Below are 27,697 nucleotides of genomic sequence, written 5' to 3'. Positions count from 1 at the left end.
GGAGACTCCCGGTTAGGGCGCCGCGGGACGTGCACGGGGCTGGAGGACTCCCCGCCTGAGCGCAGTCAGCTAGGGACGGAGAGGAGAAGAGAGGTCTTTAGAGATCGGACCGGTCGCAGGGTTCGTATTGGCGACGCAGCCTCCAACGCCAGAAAATCCTGTAAAAAAAAAAAATGAAAAAAAAAAAAGAAGAAAGAAAAGAGAGAAAGAAAGTGCGTGCGTGGTGGGTGTACCGGCAGAAGCTGGAAGCGTCCAGGACCAGGACGTTTCTTTCCTATTAGGGAAGTGAGGTAGTGCGCGCGGCACCGAGTGTTTGGTTTCTAAGGTGCCCGCCTTTCACTTTTCGAACTGCTTCATGTTCTTAAAGTGTTTAGAGCGGTCTCGTCTTAAACACTACCCTTCAGGAGCATTCAGCCGTATTCTTTCTCCCTCCTGCAGCAAATGATAAAAATCAGATGCCTTGACTTTTTTTTTTATTTTATTTTAATGGCCAAGTCAAGTGACTGCGGAAGAAATGGGCAGTTAGTTTTCTTAAATGTTATTTTCCAGTATGCTTTTGTAACGTAAGCTGGTATAGTTTTCAGCGTTTCCTAAAGAGTCTTTAGTTATCTGTGGCTGTGTGGAGCTCTGACTGTAATATAAAGTGGACTAGCCGGAAACTAGATCTTTATGAGATCACGAGGTTACATAAATATACATTGTCATTGTCGCACAGTGTTTGGAAGTGCTGTTTTGTTTTGCAACGCAAGTGAAATGCCAAGCAGTTTTAGCCTTGCTGATCTCATGGTAGCTTAGATCTTGAAAAAATTATCTGAATAGAATATATTCATCATTTAAAGGCATGCATGCTACCCTTGTACATTTCTGCATCCGAGCCAAGCGAGTGGACCTGTGCTGTGCTCCTGGTCCCAGTGAAACACTGTAACGCGGTTCCAGTTTTCGAGAGTGTTGCTTCAGGAAGGCTTTGAGGATGACATTTATTTCCTTCTGCTCTGGAGTTGTAGGTGGTTAAGTGTTTTAAACGTCTGTGTCGCAGTGGCTAAATAAAAAGTAAGTTATAAAGTGCTTCAGAGTCCATCCGTACACAGTTTGGTCTTGCTTGTGTAAGCTTCCCGTTTGCTTCTTACTAATCGCTGCAGAAATTAACCCCATTGTTGGAGTATTCGAATGGTGAAAGGAAATAAGCGTTTTAAGAAATGATATTGGCTTATAACATAGCATAACATGTGTAGTATATATATATGTATATATACACATATATATGTATATATATACATATATATAACACAAATATATATGACCATTATGGTGAAGTGGCTGTTAAAGATACATTTTCTTGCAGTCTTAAATGACGTTTAAAATCCTTTTGGGGACTGTTGCAGTGGTTTGGGCATTTGCCATGTTGCATGACAATCTGGGTTCAGTCCCCAGGACCCACAGGATGGAGGGAACCAGCTTCCCACAAGGTGTCCTCTAACTTCCAGGTCTTCTGTGACAATAAGTGTGCCCCTCCAAAGAAATGTAGTAACCCCCGAACCTAAACCCCTTCTGTTGTGGCCTACCTGTTACTTTTAAGTATAAGGAGTGACAGTTTTTACATTAAGAGGTGGGAAAGATATTTTTCCATGACCCGTGTGGGATAATGATTAGATGGTAACTGTTTTCTCTTCCTCTGTCTCTCTCTTTCTCTCTTTCTTTTTGTTTTTGTTTTTTGAGACAGGGCTTGTCTGTGTAGCCTTGGCCATCCTGGAATTCACTTTGTAGACCAGGCTAGCTTCGAAGTCAGAGATCTGTCTGCTGGGATTAAAGGTGGGGCCACTACTTGTAGCTAGATGTTAACTATTAACTTTAAATAATTTATTTTTTTTTGGCTAGAAGCAGCACTTTTGGGGGGAAAAATTAAAATCAAAGCAAAAGGTAGCTTTTCAGTATTTTGGTGCACTCTAGGGTTTGAATTTGACTGCATCTAGGTTCTGCTTTAACAAAAAAAGTGATAACAAAGTAACAAGATTTTTAGATATATTTGTTTCATAGATTGTTGCAAGTATAGGCAGTGTTTATTTTCGGTGCGTTTTATACAAATCTTAGTGAATGAATAAGTGATTGTTGTTTGACGGATATACTCTTTAAATGAATCTCTAAGTTGGCGGTACTAGTTCAGAAACCCCTTGTTTACATACAGCACACTGACTTAACAGACTAAGTACCAGAAATTAGGTATAAAGACTTTTGAGAAAAATAGATCTTGCCGGGCAGTGAAGGCACACGACCTTAATCCCAGCACTGGGAGGGGGTGGGAGTGGATGAGGCAGGCAGATCTCTGAATTCGAGGCCTGGTCTTCAGCCCGAGTTCCAGGACAGCCAGGGCTACACAGAGAAACCCTGTCTCAAAAAAAAAAAAACAGAACCAAAACAAAAAGAGAAAAAACTAGATCTCAGTTCTGTACCTGTATTAACCCTCACTGCTGTGTTTACATACAGTTTCAAACATCTTTAGAACTGTTTCTTTGTTGTTTATTTGTTTTTGTTTGTTGTGTTGTTTGTAGCTCTGGCTGGCCAACTACCATGTAGAACAAACAGGCTGGCTTCAGCCCAGTTAGTGCTGGGATTCGGGTGTGAGCCACTACATCCTGTGTCTGGGCCATCACACCCGGCTAGATCTTAGCTTCATTTACCTAACAGAAGCATTCAGATAAAGTAAATGCGTCTTTGAAACAATCTGAGACAACATTTAATAGTTGCTGAGTCTGAAGCATGGCTATTAATTTTCCTAACCCTACCGTGAATTAAAGGTGGGTCGGTCCTAACCCGCCTTTCAAGCCAGGAGGGCCCTAATGTAGACGCCTTGCGCACAGAGCTGACATGGTGTGTGCCCATCGTCTCCAAGGGTCTGATGGGCTGTAGCTGTGCACAGGCTTCAGGGCTTACATAGTGTTGTGCAGTTCAGGCAGGCTTTAGAACAGCCGTCCTCTTCCTCCTGAGATCCACCTGCCTCTGACTCCCGAGTTGCTGGATTAAAGGTGTGCGCCATCACTGCTCCACATTGGACTGAATTTCTAAAATTACAAAATAACCACATGAACTACTAAATTCTTCCTTAACACCAAGTGACATTTGAATTGAAAAGTATAGAAATAGGCATGATGGTGCATGCCTTTAATCCGAGCATTTGAGAGGGAGCCAGAGGATTTGTGGTCTTAGACCAGCCTGGGCTACCTGTCCTTTAAAAAAAAAAAGTAAAAACGGTGTGTGGTAAAAACGGTGTGCCGTAACGACAGTGTGCCGTAACGACGGTGTGCTGAGGGTGCCATGCTCTTTCACATGCTCCAGCCATGGACTGTTTTCTGTCTGTGTCGCTGGGTGTATGTGCAGACTGGGGTTTATGCGTGCTGCATGCTCATACAGAGGCCAGACGAGGGATTCGGGTGTTTTCTATTGCTCTCTACCTCACTGCCTTGAGATAGCATCTCTCACCGAACCAGAAAGCTTGTCTGTGGCTAAGCTGACAGGCCAGAGTGCTCTGTGGGTCCCTGCCTGTACCCCAGTGCTGGGGTAACAGTCACACTCATGTCCTCATGAGGAGCAGCCAGCTGCCTGCCCACTGAGCCACCTCCCCAGTCCCACTCTTCTGAGAGGTGATAGTCCGCTAAGGTTGTGTTTGGGGTGACCTATTGTACCCCCCCTCCGCCTCCACCTCCGTCTTCTAGTGACGTCTTCCTGTGCCCTCCAGCGGCTGCTTCTCTAACATGCTCCTTCATATAATTTTCCATGTAAACGACAATCCCTTCTGTCCCTTCTTCCTGATTTCGTCCGGTCGCTTCCTCTTAAAGGCCTGTGCACAAGCTGTCTGCCCTGGGCCTTGAGCTCACTGACGACGCCCCAGGTTCTTTCCTTGCTGTTGTGTCCTTTTTCTGGTGGGTTACTCTCATAGTCTCATTTTTTCTACTAGCAGACTGGGAGGAATCTGTAGAAACTGTAGTTTTTTGGAGTTTGATTTCCCCCCATACTGGACTGTTGAGGATTTTCTCAGACCGCCTGCCCTGGAAAGTCTGCAGATGAGCCCTGTTGTCCCCTCTGGTGCTGCTGTGTAGAGAAGCCGATCTCTCTGCAGTTGTCCGCTCTGTTTCGGGGTGTGCCAGCTCTCTCACTGAGTTTTACAATTTCAGCTTTAAAGAAAAAGAAGAGTGTAAGCCTTGTGTTTTTCTTCCTGTATTGTAATACCTTTCTTTAAAATCGGGCTTAGCATCTCTGTTATTTCTTCAAGGAAGCTAATTATAGTTTCTTTGAAATGTTCTGTTTCCTGCCTTGCTTTGGTTGTACTAATCTTTTTTCCTGTTTGTTTTGGTCTCATTTATTTGGAGGCTGCCCTCAAGTCTGTCTTATTTTTAGCAGTCCTTTCAATTTAGAGAAAGTTACCAAGATTCATCGAAAGCCCCTGAGCACAAAGCGCAGGGCTTACTCACCCAGCTCATGTTTTATCTGTTCTGGTTTTTTCTGGATTAAGCACTCTGCTTCTTCAGACTAAACTTCATTTCTGTTTCTTTTGTGCCAGATGCTGGACAGAATGGCTTCCTCACCTAGACTAGGTGGCCTAGCTTGCAGGACGCTGGGAGCCTGAGATCAGGGTTCTGAAGGGCCGCTCCCTGTCTGCAGGTGTGTCCTTCCCAGCTGTGTGTACTCACGGGCCTTTCTCAGAGGCACAGTGGGACGCAGTGGTTTCTTCCTAAAAGGCCACCAGCCTTTCTTGGATCTGTCTCTCCGTTTGTGACTGCTTATTCTGCCCCTAGAAGCCCAGTCTCTTGTGCAGCACAGACACAGGTGTCTGGGTTCTGGTGAGCAGGGGAGAAGAAAGCCACAGATCTTGCTAGCTGTTTGATAAACTCAGTCAGTTTCCTTGCTTTCATCTCAAGCCCTCCCTTTTCTTTGTGGGAACTCCTGGGCCTGGAGCTATTCTAGAGAACTTACCTGTTTTCCTTAGGAACATGTGGGTGTTCTGCCCTCTTTGCCCACTGCCTCCCATTTCCAGCCCTTTTTATGCTGTGTAAGATTGTCCTCATCAAGTTGGGGTTGTGGTAGAGTGCTTACCTGGTGTACACAAACCCCGGTGCTGCAAACAAGATTGTCATCGTGTCTCTGTCGTGTTCACCAAAGCATTTACCATTTTACTTTTTGTTGTTGTTGTTGTTTTATGCTTTATATTCCAAGTTACAGTTAAAGTATCTTCTGATTACACCAAAGGTGGTCTTTATGCTTCTCTTTCTTCCCACTGTCTAAGTGTATTGTATGGAGGACATACCACTCTGTGCTTACCCCGTTCCTGCCTCTCCCCTGCCATCAGCTTTATTCTCCTTCCATGCCACCTGGACGTCTCAGCTTCATGTGTGAGGCCCAGGAGCCACACGCATGTGCTGTTTGTCCTTTCCAGACTGGCTGGTCATTCACTCACTTTATCTTGCGTTTTCTTCCTCCTGTGAATGGCGTGGGTCCTCGTTATGACTGAGAGGCATACATGCTCGTTAAGGGATGATGTCACCTTTTCACAGTGTGATTGCTGGGGAGATAGGAGCCTGACATTTATTTGTTTACTCTGTATGGTATTCCGTCTGCCTGTATGGCTATAAACCATGTGTGTGCCTGGTGCCTGAGGCCAGAAGAGGGTATAGATCTCAGGAACTGGAATTACAGTCCTGAGAAAACAGCCGGTGCTCTTAGCTGCGCCACCTCTCTGGCTCCACTCTTTCTCGTTAGTTTTCACTGAAGCTGCTCCTAAGGGGTGAGCATTCCCAGCCTTCCTTTTCTCTCTGATGTGGTGTGTGCACCCGTAGCTGGAGTTTATATGCATATGACTTCCTGGTGTCTGAAAATGTCATGTATGTACGCGTATAAAATATTGCCATATTCTAGCTTTTGTTCAAAAAGTAAAACTATTCATTTTTGCGTATAGATGGAGCTGTGTAAGCAAGTGCCCCAGAATGCATGTATGTGTAAGCATGTACCTCAGCATGTGTGTGTTAGCATGTGCCCCAGATGCGTGCAGAGGTCAGAGGACAGCTTTCAGGAGGGAGCCCCTCAGCCCCTGCACCGTGTAGGCCCCAGGGTTGAGCCTTGGTGTTGGACTTGGGAAGTGCCTTTGCCTTGTGAGCCACTTTGAAAGCCCTGTACTAGCTTTTTGAAAGAAATGACTATTTCAAAGGTTTTACATTGATTATAATAAATCTCAACTTTTCTGTCTTCCTTGGTGAATTAAACTTTTCAAATTTAGATGAACTGTTTAAAATAGGCTATGGAAAAATGAAAGTTTTGATTTTTTTTTCCTATAATAAAAATAGCAAGTATGAACTATTTTACAATCTTGTATTTAGTAAACAAAATTATGTGTCTTATCCACTAGACTACTTTGTAACTTCAAATCTATTTATTTTGAACACAGACTGATCCTTACATTGTATACTTTGTGTTCTTGAACTATAGATTGAAAAAATTTAACATTTTATATTGAAAAATGTAATATAGATAAAAATACAAACAATATAATATATTCTGGGTATAACCATCACGCTTGCTTCAATTTTATTGCTTTAATAGATATTTAATTCAGAGCCACTTTCATTGGTTTGTTCTGTGGAGCAGTTCTGGAGAGCAGTTGCTCTGCTGTTGTTTTCTAGCTGAATTATGGTGAATATTGTATCTTAAAGATAACAGGCACAAGGCTGGAGAGGCGGCTCAGTGGTAAGGAGGGCTGGCTGCTCTTCAGAGGTCCTGAGTTCAATTCCCAGCAACCACATGGTGACTCAGATCCACTTGTAGTGGAATCCAACGCCCTCTTCTGTTGTGCAGACCTAGGAAGACAGAACACTCATGTACATAAATACACACGTACATATATCATACATAGGTACATACATACATACATAGTAAAAATAAAAAAGATAGCAAATATGACCAGGCTTGGTGGTGTATGCCTTTAATTTCAACTCATGGGAAATAGAAGCAGGCAGATCTCTGAGTTCAAGGCTAGCCTGGTCTACAGAGTGAGTTCCAAGACAGCCAGGGCTACACAGAGAAACCCTGTTTAGGAAAAACAACAACAAGAAAAAGGTAGCAAATATTGACTACTACTCAGTTTTCCTGTTTGAAGGTAATGAGAACTAGTTAGTTCTGTCAGACGTGTTTGTGATAGGTCATGGATTGATGCAGAATGTTCTTAGGTACACCTTGAGCTAGAATATGAATTTGAGAACAGAAATGACAGTAGCATTTATGGAACTGTAGTCAGCATTTTACCTATAGTTTTATATGTTTTATAATTCTTTTAAAATGCTAGATACTAGTCTTTTACAGAGACTGTGTAGCAGTCTTTAGAATGTAACTATAAAATGCATGAAAGTCTAGGTTTCAGACTTGCAGATGATCTGGCTTCAGAGTTCTGGCTCTCAGCTGCTGAGTAAATTGTGTTCATTTTGTTTAGGTCTTCAGCCAGACCTATAGCTACACTGTGAGATTATTTGACAGTCAGAAAATTGGGCTCTGGAAGACCAGTTGTGTTTACATGTGGAGATGATGGAGAAGGCATTTTGGGGGTGGGAAAATGGTGGAAAGGAGGATGGGGAGGCTTAGAGATGGCACAGTGGTTATGAGCACTTGATAATCTTGAAGAGGATCTCTCAGTTCCCAACACACACTGTGGCTCTCAACAACCTGTAGCTGCAGTTCCAGGGGATCCAGTGCCTCTTTCTGGCACCCCTGCTCCCCAACCTTACGCCATACATGCAACTCATGCAAAAGAAAAAAACCTCTTAAAAACGATTATAGGAAAATTAACATGTGTGGAATATTCAGTAGTCTGTGAGTAGAGCCATTTGGATGAGATCGATACTTTACAAGTTTTTATTATTTGTTTATTTTGCGTATATTGGGGGGGGGGTCACATACCTAGATGTGCCTGGGAGATCAGGGAACAACTTAGTTTATTTTGTGTATATGGGGGGGGTCATGTACCTAGGTGTGCCTGGGAGATGGGGGGGGTCATGTACCTAGGTGTGCCTGGGAGATGGGGGGGGGTCATGTACCTAGGTGTGCCTGGGAGATGGGGGGGGGTCACGTACCTAGATGTGCCTGGGAGATCAGGGAACAACTTAGTTTATTTTGCGTATATTGGGGGGGGTCATGTACCTAGGTGTGCCTGGGAGATGGGGGGGGTCACTTCATTTTGTAGGCATTAACAAGGCAGGCAGGTTTTTGTTGTTTGCTTTTGTAGGGTGATAATATATTCAGATTGATCATATAGGAAAAACAACTCGGCAGAATGTATGACGGATTGGCTAAAAGTGCAGGAGAGAGAGTGACATGGAAGTAATTTTCTATTTGAAATTGATAATATGACTGAGATTCTGAACACAGAAAGATAACTACTTCTAGAGGGAATTGTAGTAAGGTATATTGATTGTTGAATCTGTAGCAAGAAAATTGGATTTATTCAGGCTAGAGAAACTCTGTCGTTAAGAGTCCTGGCAGCTCTTCTAAAGGATCCCGGTTCAATGCCCAGCACCCACATGGCAGCTCACACCTGCTTGTAACTCCAGTTCTAAGGGATCTGATATCCTCACCCAGACATACATGTAGGCAGAACACCAGTGCACATAAAAACGAATCATTAAAAAAGAGAATTGGATTTATTCATACATATATAATTTCAGATGAGAGGATAAGGATATGATTTAAAAGTTGTGTGTAGGCCTGCAGAGCTGAATTTGAGCCATAGACAGTGTAGAGGTCTGTTACTAGAGAAAGCCCAAAATTAGTGCTGAGTTCAGAAGTACTTGAGTATTCTACAGAGAGGGTGATTACTCCTTGTTAGTGTGTGCTCCTGTGCAGAAAGCTGTGGAGAGGGCCACCCCGAAAGCATCGGGGAGCATGGCTGCGGTTCCTGTAAGGAACAGGGCATCCACCAGTTAGCCGTTAGCCTAGAAAAGCTCTCTAGAAGCCAAGACTAAGCCTGGTTTCCCTAACCCTTATTCCAGTCTACAGTTTAAGAGTTTATCCTCCAGCGTTTCTTCCTCCGTGTATTGTCTTATTTCTCCTGTTAGTAACTTCAGTGCCTGTCTGAGTTTGGGCCAGTGTTTTAGGTTCGTATTCAGCTATCTGCTGACATAATGCTGTGTGACAGAGTTTTTCCTGGGAGGCCCAACACACAAGTCCTCTCACCCTAGACAGGGAGCCCACGGCAGACCAAAGAATGGATGGATACCACTGGATTCCAACTTGCTGAGCCGGTGAGTTTTATTGTGGTTACTGACAGGAGCAGGAGTGACTCAGATAGCTGTATCGCCAAAGCCACCTCAGCATGGATGACAGCTCACACATACGGGAACCTGGAGCCCAGCACACAGCCTGCACAGCTCAACAGGCCGGAGCGTGTCCCTTCCAGGCCCTCAGTTGTTCTCACCCTGTCCAGGCAGCTTGGCTACTTCCTGCTTCTTTCAGGAAGTCATTACGGTCTGAGTTGTCTCCGCAGCTTTTCAGCTTTGACAGTCTTTGCTGCTCAGCTTTGACTTCCTCTGAGCTCTTACTGTTTACTCTGTCAGGGAGGGGCCTAGTGAATCTGGACCATTTCAGGGACTTCCTGAAGCATTTTGAGTTGTTTGCCTTCCTTACTGAGGAGCTTTCCTGCAGGGTGGAAGGTTTTTGTCTGGGAGGAAACTGATCCACAACACAACTCTTATCCAGTGTGTGCTCAGACCTGGTGTCCTCCTGCCTTTGTGGTTTCCTGTAGTCTTTACGCAGTGAGTCAAGCTGGGATTCTGAATTCTGTCCTCCATTCCCACCCAGCCCGCTGGTTAGTTCAGGCCGTTGTCTTTTGTGTCTTTATTTACTTTTGGATTACCATATCATGCCCGAGGTGTTTATAGTTGCCTCCTTCTTGGCCTCCACCTCAGATCTGTGCTCTTTCAATTCACAGTGTAGTGAGTGTAATGAGACCTAAGTACTTTCCTGTTGAGATGCAGCTCAGTTTCTTTAAAATGTTATCAGGTGCTTTTGGTTGTTCATATTCTTGCTGAGCTCTCAGCACCTCTGAGGAGCTCCTCATTGTGCAGAATTTTCTCCCTCAATCGTCTCTCCATTCCCAGCTCCACACTGCTGTCCCACCGAATCCTACTTGTTTCAGGCAGGCCTTCGCTACCGAGGTCTCTGCTGCTTTGAGCTGGGTTAAATGTCCTTGCTGCCACTTCTCTTCTTTAGTCCTATCCTTTCCATTCAAAGACCCCACAGACCCCCTGAAAGACCCTACAGACCCCCTCCTCAAAACCCGCAGCTAGCATGCTCCCGGGGGAAAGTCCTGTTTGCTTTAAAAAAAATTCTCCGGATCAGCAGCCAGCCTGCTCTTGTAAGAACATCCCAAGTGCTTGAGAGAGCAGGATGTCTTGAGATAGGGAGACTGCAAGGCAGGATGTCAATAAGATAGCACATCAACAAAGCGACCGATAACCATGCTTTTGTTTTGCTTCTGTAAACTTGTTGTTTGCTCTTCCCTATAAAAAGCCCGCCCTCCAGTTAGTGGGTGCGCAAAGACTTTGCTGCCCACAGGTACCTGTGTTTACTCAATAAACCTCTTGCTAATTGCATCCTGTGGCCTGGTCTCGGAGTGTCCTGGTTCTGGGGTCTTCATCGGAGAAAAAGGTCCTCTCTGAGGGTCTTTCACCATCTGCTGATGGTCAGATGGGGGGGGGGCTTGCGTCACGCCAGGCAAGTCCAGCATTCCCAGCCCGTGTCTTTACTGGACTCTAAACCAGTGGTTCTCAGCCTTCCTAGTGCTGTGACCCTTCAATACAGTTCCTAACTTGTGACCCCAGCCAGAAAATTATTTCATTGCTACTTCATAACTGTAATTTTGCTACTGTTCGGAATTGTAATGCAAAAATCTGATATGCAGGCTATCTGACCTGAGATCCTTGTGAAGGTCATTTCACTCCCAGAGGAGTCTTACTGCTCTAAACTCTGTGGAGTTTATATTCCCCATTATCTCATTTTTAGTCCAGCCTTCATCTTCTGGGTACTTGGTAAATGTTGGGGGAAATTAATTGCATATATTTCAGCCTGGAAGATATTCTTGTCGTTCTGAAACATTGCGTCAGCTCTTTGACACTGAGAGCACACAACAGTGTGATGGGATCAGAAGTTGTTGACTGGGGGTGCGCACCAGAGATCGTTATCTGTGGTTTGGGAATTAAAAGGGAATGAATTGTGTGGGTAGTGGAATTATGCTTGGTTAATAATGAGTTGTCAAAGTTGGTCACCCTCACAAAAGCTTTTCATTATATTGTAAAACAGAATATTCTGTGTTCTAAGTGTCTGTTTACAAAACGATTTAACCAGCAGTGATTTGGGAGTGGAAGAATTGGGAAGGAAGAGCACTTTGGTTTTTTTTTTTATTTTTTTATTTTTTTTTCCGAGAGAGGGCTTCTCTAGCTTTTGAAGTCTGTTCTAGTACTCATTCTGTAGATCAGGCTGCTCACAGAGACCCGTCTGTCTCTGCCTCCCGAGGGCACCACCACTGCCCAGCAGGAGTACGGGTCTTTATTTCAGAATAATACTCTCTTGGATCGAAAAGGTCTGTGCCCAAAAGATTGCCATATCAAGTATAGCGCCCTGATTATTTTTAGTAAAATCTGATCTGTTACCAATAGGTGGATGTGTTATATGCAATTTTGCTGTTTTTAAAAATAGTTGAGATTTATTTGCATGTGTATGAGTATTGCCTGCATGTGTGTATATGTTCACGTGTGCATTGCTTTTAGAGGCAGGGTCCTGTGGAAGAGCAGTCTGTGCCCCTAACCACTGAGCCGTCTCTAGTTCCTTAGCTGGAACAGACTTCAGTGTGGCCAACGTCCGAGTTGTACAACACAGAACGAGGAGGCCTCAGTGAATCTGTGACTGACTTTTGAGACCGTGCTTTTCTTTAGGCCCAGCTGGTTTAGAATTTACCTTGTGGATCAGGCCAGCCTTGAACTAGTCTTTACCTCCCGAATGCTGGGTTATAATGTGACCCACCATGACCGGCCTTGAAGTCTTGAAGTGTGTGCGAGTGCGCACGTGTGTGTGTGTGTGTGTGTGCGCGCGTGTGTGTGAGTGTGTGTGTGTGTGTGTGCGTGTGTGTGCGTGCGCGTGCGTGCGTGTGTGTGTGTGTGTGCGTGTGTGTGTGTTGGGGAAGGGTGTAAATGGTGGTGTGGTGGTGGTGTGGTGGTATTATAGTGACTAGAACACCACCTCTAGTGTTGTTTTTCAGGTCCCCCCCACCCCCATTCCCTTGCTCCTTCTGAGACAAGCTCTCAGAAAATGGGACTGGGATGGGGCTTGCGCTTTAGACTAGGCTGTCTGGACAGAGCGCCGGAGGAGGTAGGAGGGGAGCCTGTCCCCCCACCCCCAGCATGGGATCCCAAGCTTACACTGCCTTGCTTGGACTGACTGTTGTGTATGGATGCTGGGGACCCAGCTCAGGGCCTCCTATCTCTGCAGCGAGCATTTGCTGACTGAACTGTCTCCTTTGTCTGAATCCTTGCCTTAGAAGAGGGGTAAAACTTGTCTCATCTCTACAGGGAGACATTGGGGCTAGGTGCTCAAGGTTCTTATAAACTTGAACATTTTAGGATTTTGAAGGCTAGACTTTTGTGTGCCCTTAGTTTTTTGTTTTCTTGGTTTTTTTTCCAACTTGACACAAACCAGAGGAAACCTCTGTTGATGAATTGCCTGGATCAGGTTGGCCTGTGGGCAAGTCTTTGGGGGCATTTTCTTGATTAGTGATTGCCATGGACAGGCCCAGCCCACTGTGGCTTGTACTGCCCCGGGCAAGTGGTCCTGTTCCTGCCTGGAGCGTCCGCCCAGCCCAGCCCAGCCCGCCTCTGATGCTGGGTGCAGCCTGGGAGCCAAAGGTGCTTTGGTCAGTGTTCGCCCAGCCCAGCCCAGCCCGCCTCTGATGCTGGGTGCAGCCTGGGAGCCAAAGGTGCTTTGGTCAGTGTTCTATCACAGGGACAGATGCATATTGTAGCCTAGCTGGCCTGGAACTGACTTTGTGGGCTCCTGCTGCTTCAGTGTCTGGAGTAAGGAATCACATAGGAGAGCCAAGACGACTCAGTGCATATCCTGTCACCCTGCGAGAGATGACAAGATACTAAACTGACCCCTCCCCATGGCTTAAATTTGTGTGCGTGACTATGATGTATGTGTATTTGTGTAAGTGTGGGCAAGTACCATGGCACACGTATTGAGGCCAGACGAGAGTCTGAGGTGTTGAGCTGCCATGCTGACCTTGTGTGGGCTCTCGAGTTGACCTTGAGTCCTCATGCTGGCATAGCAAGCATTTCACTTCTGGGGCCTTTTGCCAGCCTCTCTCCATATCTTAGCAGGTTTCAGTTTGGTCTCAGACGAGCACGAGCCAACTTCTTATGGGCTTTGGATGCTGGAGCCAGTTACACACACGCACACGCGCACGCACACTTTTTCTTTTGTGTGTGTACGTATAGTTGCCTAAGAATTTTTACTTAGATACATTTTAAGTGGCACTAAATTTTGCCCGCCCCCCCCCGTTGTGCTGCTCAAATTCCTGCACTTGTTTTGCTATGTCTCTTTTCTTTGTTTTAACGATGTTTATTTTATATTTGTGTCTTAGAATTTCTATTTCAAAGAAAATGTATTTCTGTTTTGGTAAAACATCATGGCCAAAAGCAACCTGGGGGAGGAAATGTTTTATTTCAGTTTATAGTTCATCTTACGGTCCAGCATTGACGTAAGTCAAGACAAGAACTAAGGCAGAAGCCATGGAGGAGTGCTGCTTACTGGCTTATCCCAGGGTTTCCTCAAGTCAGGGACCCCAGCCCGAGGGTCACTTTACCACAAAGGCTGGGCCTTCCTCATCCGCTGCTTATTTAAGACAATGTCCTGCAGGCCAATCCCATGGAGACATGTTCTCAGTTAGATACTGTCTTTCCAGGTATGTTAGGCCGAGAAAAATCAGATAGTGTGTGAGTGCTTGTTTGCAGGCATGTTTGTACAACATGTATGCTTGGTGCTTGTACAGGTCAGAGGGGGTATTTGATCCCCTGGGCCTGCAGTGGGCCATCCCTCTGACACCAGCCTTCCTGCTGGTGACTAGTCAGTGATAGAGACTCTGTAGCACTCTAGGAAGGTAGGTCTGTGGTTGTGACTGTTGCTGTAGGAGTAACTGTGCTACGTTGTTACCATTTACCAAGAAAGAGAATAATGGAGAAAAGAAGCAAACGACCTTTGCCCTCCAGAGTCCGCACAGCCTGGGGTTTTAGAAGCCCCAGAGCAGCTGCTCCAGGACTCTCTCAGGCCAGCAGTTTACAAGGCCCGTGAGCTGGGTTGGATGGAGCTGGATGTTCCAGTCTCTTAGTCTTTTTCTTGGTTACTTTTCGAGGCTGAGTTTCTGAGTTTCTCTGTAACTTTGGCTGGATAGACTAGGATAGACCAGGCTGGAGACCCGCCTTCCTTTTCCTCCCAGTGCTGAGATTAAAGGCATGCGCCACCATCACCTGGCTCAGTTCTTAATACACATAAGTTTCATTGATTTAAAGACACCCTTCCAGCAAACATTTACAGGAAGGGGCAGGGTCAGGTACTTTACTGTCCGCCTTACAACTGTCTTTTCATGGGAAAGATTTCTTTTTACATTCCTAGTAACATGCCCCCCCCCAGCACTCCCCCCCCCTTTTTTTTGATCTTAGGCAGGGTCTCACTGTGTAGCCCTGACATTGCTAGAACTTACTACATTACCAGATTGGCTTCAAACTCAGAGACCCATCTGCCTCTGCCTCCCTAGTGCTGGGTAAAGGTATAGTGATGTGTTGCTTTTGAACGAACAAATAAAGTTTGCCTGAAAATCAGAGTGCAGAGCTAAACCATTAGTTGGCTATAGAGGCCAGGCAGTGGTGGCACGTACCTTTAATCCCAGCAACTCAGAAGACAGGCAGATGGATCTCCGGATCTGGACCTCCTCGAGCTCAAGGCCACCCTGGGCTACACGAAATTGACAGAGCTCACACAAAGGTGATCCCAGCCCTTGGGATCGCACACCTGTAATCCTAAGGAGGTGGAGGCAGGTATATAAGGTGGGAGGGGACAGAGCTCAGACGTAGTCTGAGGATTTGTGGAGACGGGATGCCCATTTTGTCTGAGCATCGGTAGAGGTGAGAACTCTCTGGTGACTCTGACCTCTCAGCTTTCACCCTCTGGTAGCTGACTCTGGGTTTTTATTATAAGAACAGTTAGAATTTGTGCAGCATAAAGGTGCACACTACGTGTCTGGCTAATTCTGCATCTTTCTTTTTTTTTTACTTTGTATTAAGACTCTCCTGTTTTGTCCTTCTGCTTGCATCTTACAGGAATTAAACAAGTGCAGAGATATTGCCTGCTGTAGGGTGCGGGGAATGCAAACCAAACTGTTTTTAATTTCATTGGAGAGTGAATAACGAGCTAGATCATTAGGTTTCAAACCAGGAGTTGCCTACTAACATATCAGAGCAGACCTCGGTCCCATTCTCCCAGCATCCCTCAGTCCCTACCTGTTACAGGGTCGTACTGACCAGCACACCTGGAGCCTACCCAAACTACTCTGATTCTTATGGAACCCAGCCATTATGCCAGCCCAATTTACCCTTTGACCTCTTTGCCTCCTGGCTCTCCCTCTCCTCTCCCCGCTTCCACATGGCCCAGTTCAGCCTGCTGATCATGTCCACTATGCACTTTCCCAGATGTCTCTGCCTCCAGCTGTGTTTTTCTCTTGTCTACAGTAAGCTTTCTCCATCACATCTAGGAGGATCATAGTCTTTTTTCCTTCTTCCTACTTTCCTTCCTTTCTTCCCCCATCCCTTCTTCTCTCCCGCTCTCCCTCTGTCCCTTCTTTCCTTCCTCCCTCTCTTTTCCTTCCTTTGGTTTCTTAAGACTGTTTCTCTGTGTAACAGTCCTAGCTGTCCTGGAACCTGCTTTATAGACCAGGCTGGCCTCAAACTCACAGGGATCTGCCTGCCTCTGCCTCCCGAGTGCTGAGATTAAAGGTGTACGCCACCACCACCTGGCATAAAATCATTTTTAATTGGTAGGGATAAAGGAATTCTCGAAAAAGGAACATATGATTTTGGCAGACTGAGTTGGGTTAGGCAAAGGCATTCTTAAGTGTAATTAGCAGAAATGTTGAAATATTACATTTGAGCAAGGAACCTGGAATGGCATTGGTAAGTAGAGGAAGAAAAGACAGAAAAATTAAGTACTGACCTCAAAAGTCTTGAACAGCATACCAGTGTAACAGAACTGAAAACTGCAGAGAAAACAACGAGTTTCTGGGCCTTATTTGGAAAAAAAGCCTTTGCTTTGCTTGCTTTTGTGTGCAGTGTAAACGGCTCTGCCAGACCTGCAGGCCCCCTTTGTCCAGGTGCTCTGAGTTGTGGGAGATGCTCTCTGTCATCCTTGCTGTGCTCCAGGTGCTGAGTTGTGGGAGATGCACAGTCATCCTTGCTGTGCAAAACTAGCGTGTTCACACGTCAGATACGTAGGAGTGTTCCAAAGATGACAGCCATTCTCTACCCTGCAGTCCTCCAAAAAACATATGGGAGAACAGAGAAATGTCTGGAGGTCTCCTTTTCTCTGTCCCCTGCTCTTCTGTGAGGCGCAGCTACACCCTGTTTTCCCAAGCCTGCACGTTGACTATCTCCCCAGTCTGTGTGGGGGGGCTTCTAGGACCTGCTGACACCAACCGTGTTTTCTTCTTTTAGTTAGACAGAAGCAAGGAGAATTTGTTTAATTTGTTCTAAGCAAAAGTGATGTGATTAATTATTTTGAAGAGATTTAATTAATGTGTTACCCCTTTGAGACACTCACAGTTTCAGCTTTTTAAAAACTAATAAGCAGACGAATGGGTTTTGTTCGGACGTTTTCATACATATGTTTTGTTGATTCTCACCTGTGATGTTGCTTCCTCCCTCACTAACCCTCTGCACCCTCATGTTGCCTGTACTTTGTTAACCTGGAGAGAGGATGAAAGATGATTTGGTTATAAGTACCTTAAAGAAATGAAGGTGTCGGGGCTGGAGAGATGGCTCAGTGGTTAAGAGCACTGGCTGCTCTTCCAGAGGTCCTGAGTTCAATTCCCAGCAACCACACGGTGCTCACAACCATCTATAGTGGGATCTGATGCCCTCTACTGGCGTAAAGCTGTACTTGCAGATAATGGTACCAATTTACATAAAATAAACAAGTAAATATTTAAAAAAAGAAATGAAGGTGTGGAGTTTGGCAGGGACTGGCTAGGCAGATTTGGAGATTCATGTCTTTAATGACAGCCATGTAGTCACAGGAGGACTGTAGGTGAGACAGAAAAGCCACACCACTCCTCTGTGGAAGACTTGCCAGGTGTTCCTCAGCACCACCTTCTGAGTCCTGGCTGGACTGTAGAACAGGTTCAGATAACACTGCACCACCTTCTGAGTCCTGCTGGACTGTAGAACAGGTTCAGATAACACTGGATGACTCAGACCACAGAAGGGGTGAAGAAGGCCAGGGTGTTTCCGACTTCTTTCTAGGTGACCCGTAAAGAATGTTCTCTGAGGCAGGGACATTGGCCACACCTGTGCCCGCCAGGGACCGAAGTGCTGGAGGCTGGAGCTCAAGCTCCTCCTGAGTCTTTTCTAAGCCACTCTTCACCTGGGAGGAGCTCGCGTGGTCAAAATGCCACTCTGTTTTCTGACCAACGCTGTCGGGCCACGAGGCCAGGCCAATGCATGTGGTGTCATAGGAAGCTATGAAGTCCCTCCACAGAGTCTCCAAGAAGTAGAAGGCCATGGCTGTACTATAGATGCAGAGGCATAGGGGCGTGTGTGAGCCCTTTGGCTTCTAATTCAGTTCTGTTTCCTAGCACACACAGAGGACTGTGGATTGCTACTAATTCTGTGAGTTTACCCTGTTATAAATAAACCTGTTATATACTCCATTCTGGGCTAGTGTGGAAATGTTCTTCTTATTGCCACAGTTTTATAGTAATATAAACTATTGACGGCAAGGCCCTATCTTTGTTTGGATTTTTTTAGAATATAGATCACTAAATGCTTATGCCTGATAATTTGATATCACAGTTTTACTAGCTAACCATGTTCTTCCTAAATGGTGAGGGAACTGGTATCTAGTCTTCCTGTAATTCTCTGTAGTCATTTTCTGTCTTCATTTAATTCTTGTGATAATCCTGTGACAGGTTGGAAGTGTTAACAGGGTGTGTGTGCTTGCTTTCAGAGCAGAACTGTGCAGCCTACCAGTCTGCTCCAGTAAAGATAGCCTGTGGTTTTCTGTAATTCGAGTTAACCCTGCATTTTATGACATGAAATGAGGGAAAATTATCATTGAAATTAAATGTGTGATAAATTTTGATCTGTATTGTGTGCTCAGTGAAAGAAATGTAGAAATTTGACCTAAAACTGAGAAAGGAAAAGAAAAGGGAATTTTTTTCCTGTCATCATGATTTTTGTGTGTATAATATTTATTTTGTTTGTGTTTTTGTTCTTTTTGGGGGTGATCAGGTGTCACTTTGCTGTCCTTGCTACCCCGGACTTCATGTGTAGACCACACTGGCTTCCAGCTCACTGAGATCAGAGGCGCGGGTGACCACGCTCAGTCTTCTTATGTATATGTCTAGGAATTGAGCTAAAGTTCATGGAGAATAAAGAAGATTTCTAACAGTTTTAATTATTTTTTGTCTTTTCAGATAAAATCAAAGACAAAATTAAAGAGAACGACAAAGAAAAAGAGAGAGAAAAAAAGAAACACAAAGTAATGAGTGAGATCAAGAAGGAAAATGGAGATGTAAAGATTCTGCTGAAAAGTAAGTTTGTATTAGTGAACTTTGTACTCATAATGTTCAGTACACGGGTCAGCCAGGCGAGTGAAGTAAGGAATGCTATCTGGTAATGATTTTTCCTGAGAGTGAAGAGCAGCCCTAGTGCTGGGCCTGTAGTTTGCAGGCTGCCATGCTTTTATGGGTAAGCTTATATAAAAACAGCTTGTGTAGTTTGATGTATGCATTGATATAATTTGGAATAAAAGGCATGAGAGGGATGGTCACAGCGGAATCGCAGAGCAGGGCTGAGAGGGACAGTTCACCCCGAGCTAAACCACAAGGGGCACTGTCTCCTTTTCTTTCTTGCTTGCTGAAGAGTATCTTGTTTTTGTTTTTCTTTTCAGGACACGGTTTCTCTCTTTAGTCCTGGCTGTCCTGGATCTCACTCTGTAGACCAGGCTGGCCTTGAACTTATAGAGATCCACCTGCCTCTGCCTCCTGAGGCTGGGTTTAAAGAAAGGCCTGTGCAGCCGGGCAGTGGTGGCATATGCCTTTAATCCCAGCACTCGGGAGGCAGAGACAGGCCTGTGAGTTTGAGGCCAGCCTGATCTACAAGAGCTAGTTCCAGGAGAGGCACCAAAAAAAAAAAAAAAAGGAAGGAAAGAAAGAAAGGCCTGTGCTATGTGTTCAGTCAGTTGTTCAGTTTGTGTTTGTACATGGGAAAAGGTAGGGAGAAGAATTTTGGGGTAGTATATTGGACAGCAACATAACAAATTCTATAAAAAATCAGAACATATCTTAGAATAGAGATAAGAACAGTCTCAAATTCACGTAGGTGTTTAGGTATGAATCAGTGACGTTCTTTTGTTAGGAAGCTGGGAAGGCATTGGCTATTCTGTTAGATTGATAGTTGTTAAAAAAACAGCTGGGGATGGCGCACACCTGTAATCCCAGCACACAGAAGGTAGAGGCAGGAGGATCTCTCTGAGTTTGAGGCTTGCCTGGTCTACAAAGCCAGTTCCAGGACAGACAGGGCTGTTAGTTGTTGATCAGAACCCTTTGATTTCCATTAATTTCAGATTGGATTTGGGTAACAGTTAACATTTATATCCACAAGGAAGAAAATAACACTCTCCTGTAGCTGGTGTGAAACACAGTAACGAGTTTTTATTACTTATGGAAAATGTGGACTCTTTTCATTTCATTCTTCGTCATATTTACAAATATTCCTTGTTTCTTTACATAATAAACTTTTGTACAAGTCATGTTTTATTCATAGATTTATCTGATGTCCGTGTGCCTGGGTGTACATGTATGTTCATCACATGCATGCGGTCTCCTCAGGGATCAGAAGAGGTTGTCGGATCTCTTGGAACTGCGGTTACAGGTGGCTGCAAGCCACTCAGTGTGGGAGCTGGGAACTGAGCCCAGGTCCTCTGGAAGAGTAGCAAATGTTCGTAACACTGAGCCAGCTCTCCAACCCCAGGATGTTTTTTCCTGTAATATTCTTTACACCATAAAGACACGTATTCCCAGTTAGGTGATGACTTCTTGGTTAATGTTTTCAATCCCTTTGTTCTGTTTATTTTGCCCCTTTGCTTTTGTTACTGTTGTTGTTTTATTATTTTTCTTTAAATTTTTATTTACTTATTTTATTCCCTCCCTCCCTCCCTCCCTCCCACCTTTGGAGCTCTGGGTTAAAGGCATGTACCTTCATTCCAGCTGTAGTTTATTTTTTAAACTTTGTGTGTATGAGTGTTTTGCCTGCACATGTAAATATGCGCTCTGTCTGTGCCTGGTGCTGGTGGAGACCAGAATACAGTGTCAGATTCCCCGAAACTCAAGTTACTGCCATGTGAGTGCTGGGAGCTGAACTCAGGTTGTCTGCAACCACGGAACCATTTCTCCAGTCCCCCGGGTTTCACACTGGATATGCAGGAATGGCCTTGCCCTTCTGACCTGCTCTCCACGGCCCAGGGCTAGGATGACGGGCTAGGATGAGGGGCGTGTGGTTCCAGGGAATAAAGCCCTCCCTGCTCTCTCATGCGTTTCCACTGTGCTGTGGACCCAGAATGTAGACCTCTGAGTTTGGGCTTGAGTAGCTGCGGTGTCACTCATACTCCAGAGTTTACCTAACTGCACCCTACTGGCTCAGCCAGATACTTGTTTAGTGCTTCATTTGGTGAGCAGTGATACACATTTATGCTATTAGAGCAGCAGTCTGTGGCCTCAAATACTTAGGCTCACATAATTTTGGCAACCAGATCCTTAGGGATGGTATATATGAAAATATCCCTGTGAACTGAGAATTTTCTAGGAATATACAGTATTTACCTTGATTTTGAAGTGACAGAAAATTTAGGAGACATTGTGAACTGAATATAGATGGAGCTAGTGATGCAAACAAAGAGAATGAAGTAGGTTTAGAACTAATTTGTAACCTTTGGGATGACCAGGAAACTTTAAGGAAGCGGTTACTCTGCAGTGGAGGTAATTGATATTAATATTGCTGTGCAGATTATTATGTGAGTAAAAGTATAGGATGTCAAGTTCAACAAGTAGATATGAATATCGGAAACATCTTTGAAGGAATAATTTTGGGATCAAAAAGGAAGAAAACCAGTGCTATCCTTCCTCCTCAGTCTAGAGTGTATAGGTACTCACATGATTCATTTGGAAAGCGGCCTCGTCTGTAAGAACCAAGTGTTGAGCATCGCGTGGACGCGGTAAGGGAATAGAGCCATCTGTTAATGTTGTGGGACAATGGAACGCTCAGCTTGTTAGGGGCAGTCACTCTCAGGACCCAGTGTGCTGCAGTTCTCTTTGATTTTCTCCTCATAGGGTTCTTCTGTGTTACAAGCCGTAGCATACAGATATTTGAAAATGTAAATTAACTCCCTAGCTTACTAACTCTCTTACGGATCTCACTTCCTCTGTGACTTCTGTAAAACTGTCACTGAACTGGAGTTAGGGAGACGGGAGTTAATGCGCAGTGCTCTCTGAGACAGCTCAGGTTCAGGTTCCAGCACGGTGGCTCACAGCCGTCTGTAACTCTAGTTCCAGGGGATCCAGTGCCTTCTCCTGACCTCCTTGGGCACCAAGCGTGCATGTGTGCACATACATAAACAGGCAGAACACTCACATACGTAAACAAGTGTGTGTGTGTGTGTGTGTGTGTGTGTGTGTGTGTGTGTGTGTGTTTGAACCTGAGCATGGTGGCTCACAACTGTATCCTAGCACTCAGGAGACTGAAGCATGAGGCCACCTTGGACAGGAGAGTGCATTCTAGGTATTCTGGATTACATAGCAAGACCCTGATTTAAAAAGAACAACAACAAAAAAAAAATGTAAAATACTAAAAAAAAACAAAAAAAAAACCCCAAAAAGCTAAACAAAACAGAAAAGCCAAAAAAGAGAACAATACAATGTTTCTTGTGACTGCACATATGTATGTATATATTATGTGTGTGTGAAAAGATTTTAATAGGAAAGTTTTATTGTTTTACAAAGTGGGATTACTTGCTCTTAGTTTAAACAAATGCATTACATAAGCTTATTTAGTGGGTCTCATCCTTTTCTACCAAATTCTGCCAACTATTTTTTAACATGTGCATATGTTCCAACCATCTTACGTACATACTTCATTAAAATTAAGTTATAAGAAAATATTTTAATTTTGGTATTTTAAGATGTTATCGTTATATTATGTCAAAGATTTTTCCTCATGAGCAGGTGTAATAGGTTAAAAACAGTGTCCTAGCACACCAAAGATCACAGATAGGCTAAATCATGGCAGAAAGAATGACAGCATTGTGTTGTTAAAAATCTTGTTGAACTATCTTTGGACCACCAGCCTGCAAATAATGACCCCGAGACTTAATAATTATGAAAGTATGGCCTTGGCTTAGGCTTTTCCCCTGCTAACTCTTCTTATAACTTCACCCACATTTTGAATCTGTGTTCTACCACGTGGCTTGATTACGGCACATGCTCGTGTGCTGGTGAAATCGCTGTCTAGATTCCTCCTCCTCTCTCTCCTGCCTAGCTGCTGGCCATCCAACTCAAATAAACAATCAGAAGGCGCCTTGGCAAAGACACTGTTGGCCAGGGTGCAGATCTGTGTGAAGTGTCTTCCCCTAAGCGTGAGACTCTGAGTTTGATCTCCAGAACCATGTTAAAGTTAACAGGCCTTGTGATGCTCTGTGGCTCTCCCATGGCTGGGGATGTGGGACAGGGGGAATCCTGGCACTTTCTGGCCAGCCTTGCCTAACTGTGGGCTCCTGGTTACTAACAGACCTGTCCTGAAGGAGTTGATGGTGTCCTGAGGTGACACTAGGACTGTCCCCAGCCTCCACCTGTGCTTATACCACCCTACAAACCCACGTAACCCCAGAAATTGAAACTGCTTCCCAGAGACCACAGACTGAATATTAGTAATTGTTGTTGCTTCTCTTTTCTGTGTGTGGTAATAGAATTGAAAGTGTTATTTCCTATATCACATATGAAAGATGGTCTAGTTTTCCTGGGTTAAATTTATCTTTTATTTCGTTAGCAAGAAAGATATACTGAGGTTAGTGGTAGAAATTAGTATCAGTTAACACTTATTTATTTATCTATTTGTATATCTTTCTTGTGGTTTTTCAAGACAGGGTTTCTCTGTGTAGTCCTGGGTGTCCTGGAATCTGTAGACCAGGCTGGCCTTGAACTCACAGAGATCCACCTGCTTTTGCCTCTCAGGTGCTGGGATTGAAGGTGTGCGCTATCACCACCCTGATGCAGAGTTTTACTTTTAAAGAAAGTTTTTTTATAATTTGCCCCCTAGAGTGTATGCTTCTGTTCCCTTTCCTCCTCCTGTCCTCAGCCCCCTCCCCCACTCTTTCCTCTTTCCTTCACTCCCCCCCCCCCTTGTTCTTTTAGGCAGGTCTTCCCAGGCTCTCCTGGAGATGGTTGTATAGCCCACGCTGGCCCAAGGCTTCTGAGTGAGCCACATGCACACCACCTTGCCTGCTATGTGTTGTTGATATGCTTGTTTCAATTTTTTGGAGGGGGGTGTTTGTGTCTTTTGTGGGTGTCCCTTTATCTCTTGCTGAATGTGTATCTTTGTTTTCCTGTTCCTGTTTCTTTGGCTTTCAGTTTGGCACCCCACTTTGGCTCTAGGTCTTCATGTGTGGAGTCCTTCGCCCCGCGTCTCTGTGTCCTTGCCTGTTCTGCGCTCTGCATCCTTTTGCTCTGAGTCATACATAATTTGAGAGTTGTCCACATTCCTTAGACACCAGCTCTAGTTTCTAAATGTATCTCAAGGGCTTTTATTATATCAGAGTCAATGGGTTTTGTTAGAATTACAGGTTTAGAGTAATGCGAACTTTCAGTGTTTTTTACTGTAAGACGAGAGTGTTGCTCTTCAGAATGACATTTCCTAAGGTTCTCTACAGTTCTCTGTACATAGTTTTCATCTAGTGACTGCATGTGAAACAGAATGAATCAGAGATTCCGTGGTGTTCTTAGAATCTTCCCCCTGCAAACTAGTTCCTTAGTTTGACTTAACAGAAAGAATATATTTTACCTCTGTTTTTTGGGGGCCTTCCAAGCCTACATTCAGGTTCTGTGAAGAGGTTGTTCCTATGATATGATTTATTATTATGAAAATATGCAAAGGAAAATAAGCAGAGAGAAAAGTGCATGGGACGATACCTGTGAAGCACAGGTTTCTGAGAATCCTCTAAGTGGAGTTACATACGACTATGCTTATTTCAGTAAGTTGTGACAGCCTGCATAGAGCATTTTGGACCAGAGAAGCTCATTAGTGACTCAGGGTTTTATTGGGAGTTGGTACATCAGTACCATCTGTCTTCCGTGGACCAACATTTAGACTTCCAGAAGGAATACAAGTATTTAGCATACAGAAAACAAGTACTCAGCTTACACAGTACTGTTTGTGCCAGTGAAAACAGCAAAGTACATTGTAGGAGCCTTCAGAATTCAGGGTTCCAACTCCAGGCAAGGGCCAGCCCAACAGTCTTAGGCACAGCATCTTTGCACACTGTAATAGTTAATTATAAAGTAATTTAACAAGGGGCTGGAGAGATGGCTCAGAGGTTAAGAGCATTGCCTGCTCTTCCAAAAGTCCTGAGTTCAATTCCCAGCAACCACATGGTGGCTTACAACCATCTGTAATGGGGTCTGGTGCCCTTTTCTGGCCATACACACAGACAGAATATCGTATACATAATAAATAAATAAATATTTTTAAAAAAGTAATTTGACAGGATACTTTAGCTTCTTGATGCCCAACTTAAGAATCTCCTATTGATTAAGCTTGCCTTTTCAAATTGCTGTTATAATTTTTTTGTTCTAGGTAATAGACAATATGTTGTCTATTTTATTTCAAAGTAATATGGTTGGTTACAGGATATTTTTTTTTAAATACAAAAATGTGCTGTGTGAATTTAATTAGTTTTTAAACATTTTCATTACAGTGATGTTTATTTCAAAATAATTTTATTTGTACTTTTTGCATGTAGTTTCCATTATGGGGTTTGAGGTTGCTATTAATACCTATGCCCAAGCTGGGCAGTGGTGGTGCAGCCTTTAATCTCCACTCCCAGGAGGCAGAGGTAGGTGGATCTCTGAGTTCCAGGACAGCCGAGGCCATACAAAGAAACACTGTCTCAAAAAACCAAAACCAAGCAAGCAACCTATACCCTTTAAATTATATTTGTAATCTTATTGATAGGCTTTTTTTTCTTATTTTATTGGATTATTCTTAAAACTTCTTTGCTCTTTCATTTGGTTACTCTACTATCTTACTCTTTAAATTTTTGGTCATATTTGAATAGTTAATTAATTTTTGAGACAGTATCATGTATTATAGGTTAGTCTAGTACTTAACACTTAGCCAAGGACGACGTTGAATTCCTCTGCCTCTGAGGTCAGGGGCTACAGTTGTCTGCTCCCATACCTGGCTTATGTAGTGCTGGAAATTGACGCAGGGGCTTATTACATCCTAGACGAGTACGCAGCGCCTGGGCAGCACACAGTCCCTAGTTTTTGTTTTTAAATGCTCACCTGATCCGATTGTTTGTAATACATACCTAGACAGGATTTGTTTTCTCAGCCTGGCTAATACTTCAACCCTTTGATACAATTCCTCATGGTATATTGACCCCTCAACCAACAAAACTATTTCACTGTTACTTCATAACTATAATTTAACTGTCTGCTATCCGGATAGCTGAGGGGTCGTCACTCAAATTTTGAGAACCACTGACTTAGATGACCTGAATTTGATCCCTTGATGTGTGAACCTACATGGAAAGAAAGGATCGACTCTGAAGGTTTTCCTCTGACTGCAGCACACATTCTGTGGCATGCACCTGCAGGCTTGTGTAAACACACACACACACACACACACACACACACACACAGAAAACAATGTTGAATAAAGAAAAGATACTAGGGCCGGGCGGTGGTGGCGCACGCCTTTAATCCCAGCACTCGGGAGGCAGAGGCAGGCGGATCTCTGTGAGTTCGAGACCAGCCTGGTCTACAGAGCTAGTTCCAGGACAGGCTCCAAAACCACAGAAGAGAAACCCTGTCTCGAAAAAACCAAAAAAAAAAAAAGATACTAGGTGGAGGTGGTTCTTTTTGAGATTCAAGTCTTTTGCGAATTGGCCTAAGAGATTTAGTTTTGAATTAGGCAGAACATCTCAGTCATGAAAAATAAAGAAACATGGAAAATGCTGAAAGAAGCCTTGTGAGGGCTGGAATGTGGCTCAGGTGATGCAGTCCACCCACTGTGCAGAAGCCCTGGATCTTCTCCTCAGCACTGCACAGCCTTGGGTGTGCTGGGCATGCCTAAAACCTCAGAGCTTGGGAAGGGAGGAGGAAGGGTCAAGTTCAGGGTTATCCTAAGCTGTCTGCCATGTTTGAGACTCACCCACTCCCCCAAAATAGGCAGGTTGTTACAATTTTATCTGGACTATCCTAAGAACGGTAATAAAGCTGAGTGTACGGCTCAGGTTTGTACCTCAGCACTGTAGTCTCTGCAGGCTGAGTCAGTAGGGTCCTCATCACGTTCAGTGTTACCTTGCCTTAAAAACCAAAACAACAGAACTCTTCTGAAGGGGGCTAGGGGGATGAGTCATGGTTAAGACAGTAGCTGCTCTTTCTGAGGACCTGGGTGTAATGCGTCCTTGTGGAGGCTCACACCTATGTGTAACTCGGTTTCAGGGGCTGTCACCTCTCCTTCTGGTCTGCAAGGTCCAGATGCTTGTGGTACAAAGACACACTCAACACAACAGCCAAAAGGAAACAGTAGAAACAGTCTTCTTTTCTGAATTGTTACTTTGTTGTCCTTTTTATTCTTATCTTAGGAAACCTTTTTTTAAAAAACACACATAGAAATGGTGTGCTAATTTCTATATAAGGAAAATAGAGAAATATTATGTGTGTATATGTAAAGAATTAATATGTGTGCTTTTGTGTACATTTAAGTTTTCTAGTTAAATAGCCCATGGACTTTCTGGAATTTTGACCCAGGATCTGCTGCTTTTGCTCACAGAAACTCTTCAGGATATAAGCTTGTATTGTCCGTCTACCCTGTTTCTCTCTTTACCTAGCTTCTGGGCATCATTGGGACCTAGTGTATGAGGGCTCTGATTTTTGTCACCTCCTGTAGAGTTCCTGCTGAGTCTTGACTTGGAACTCTACACTGTCATGGCTACGGTAGACGCAAGTGTAGAGTTCCTTACTGAGGAGGGACTGGGGTGCTGTGTACTGTGCCCTGCTCTGAGCGGATGTCTCACTATGGAATGCTTCTGACTTTGTCATCTAGAAGTCTCCTTGGCCTCTGGATATGATCAGTCC

At 44.3% G+C, this 27,697-nt stretch overlaps 1 protein-coding gene across 1 annotated transcript in view; it reads left to right on the top strand.

Annotated features, from left to right (window-relative positions):
• Positions 1-27,697, top strand: part of Rsbn1l (round spermatid basic protein 1 like) — a 53,421-nt gene that overhangs the window by 1,148 nt on the left and 24,576 nt on the right. Inside the window, exon 2 of the mRNA XM_005358386.2 lies at positions 18,769-18,877. Coding sequence (XP_005358443.1) covers positions 18,769-18,877 — 109 coding nt within the window. The remainder of the gene's footprint in view (positions 1-18,768; positions 18,878-27,697) is intronic.

This window comes from Microtus ochrogaster, chromosome 26, assembly GCF_000317375.1.
Source record: "Microtus ochrogaster isolate Prairie Vole_2 chromosome 26, MicOch1.0, whole genome shotgun sequence".
Classification (NCBI taxonomy): domain Eukaryota; kingdom Metazoa; phylum Chordata; class Mammalia; order Rodentia; family Cricetidae; genus Microtus; species Microtus ochrogaster.
This window is presented reverse-complemented; position numbering and strand designations above follow the sequence as displayed.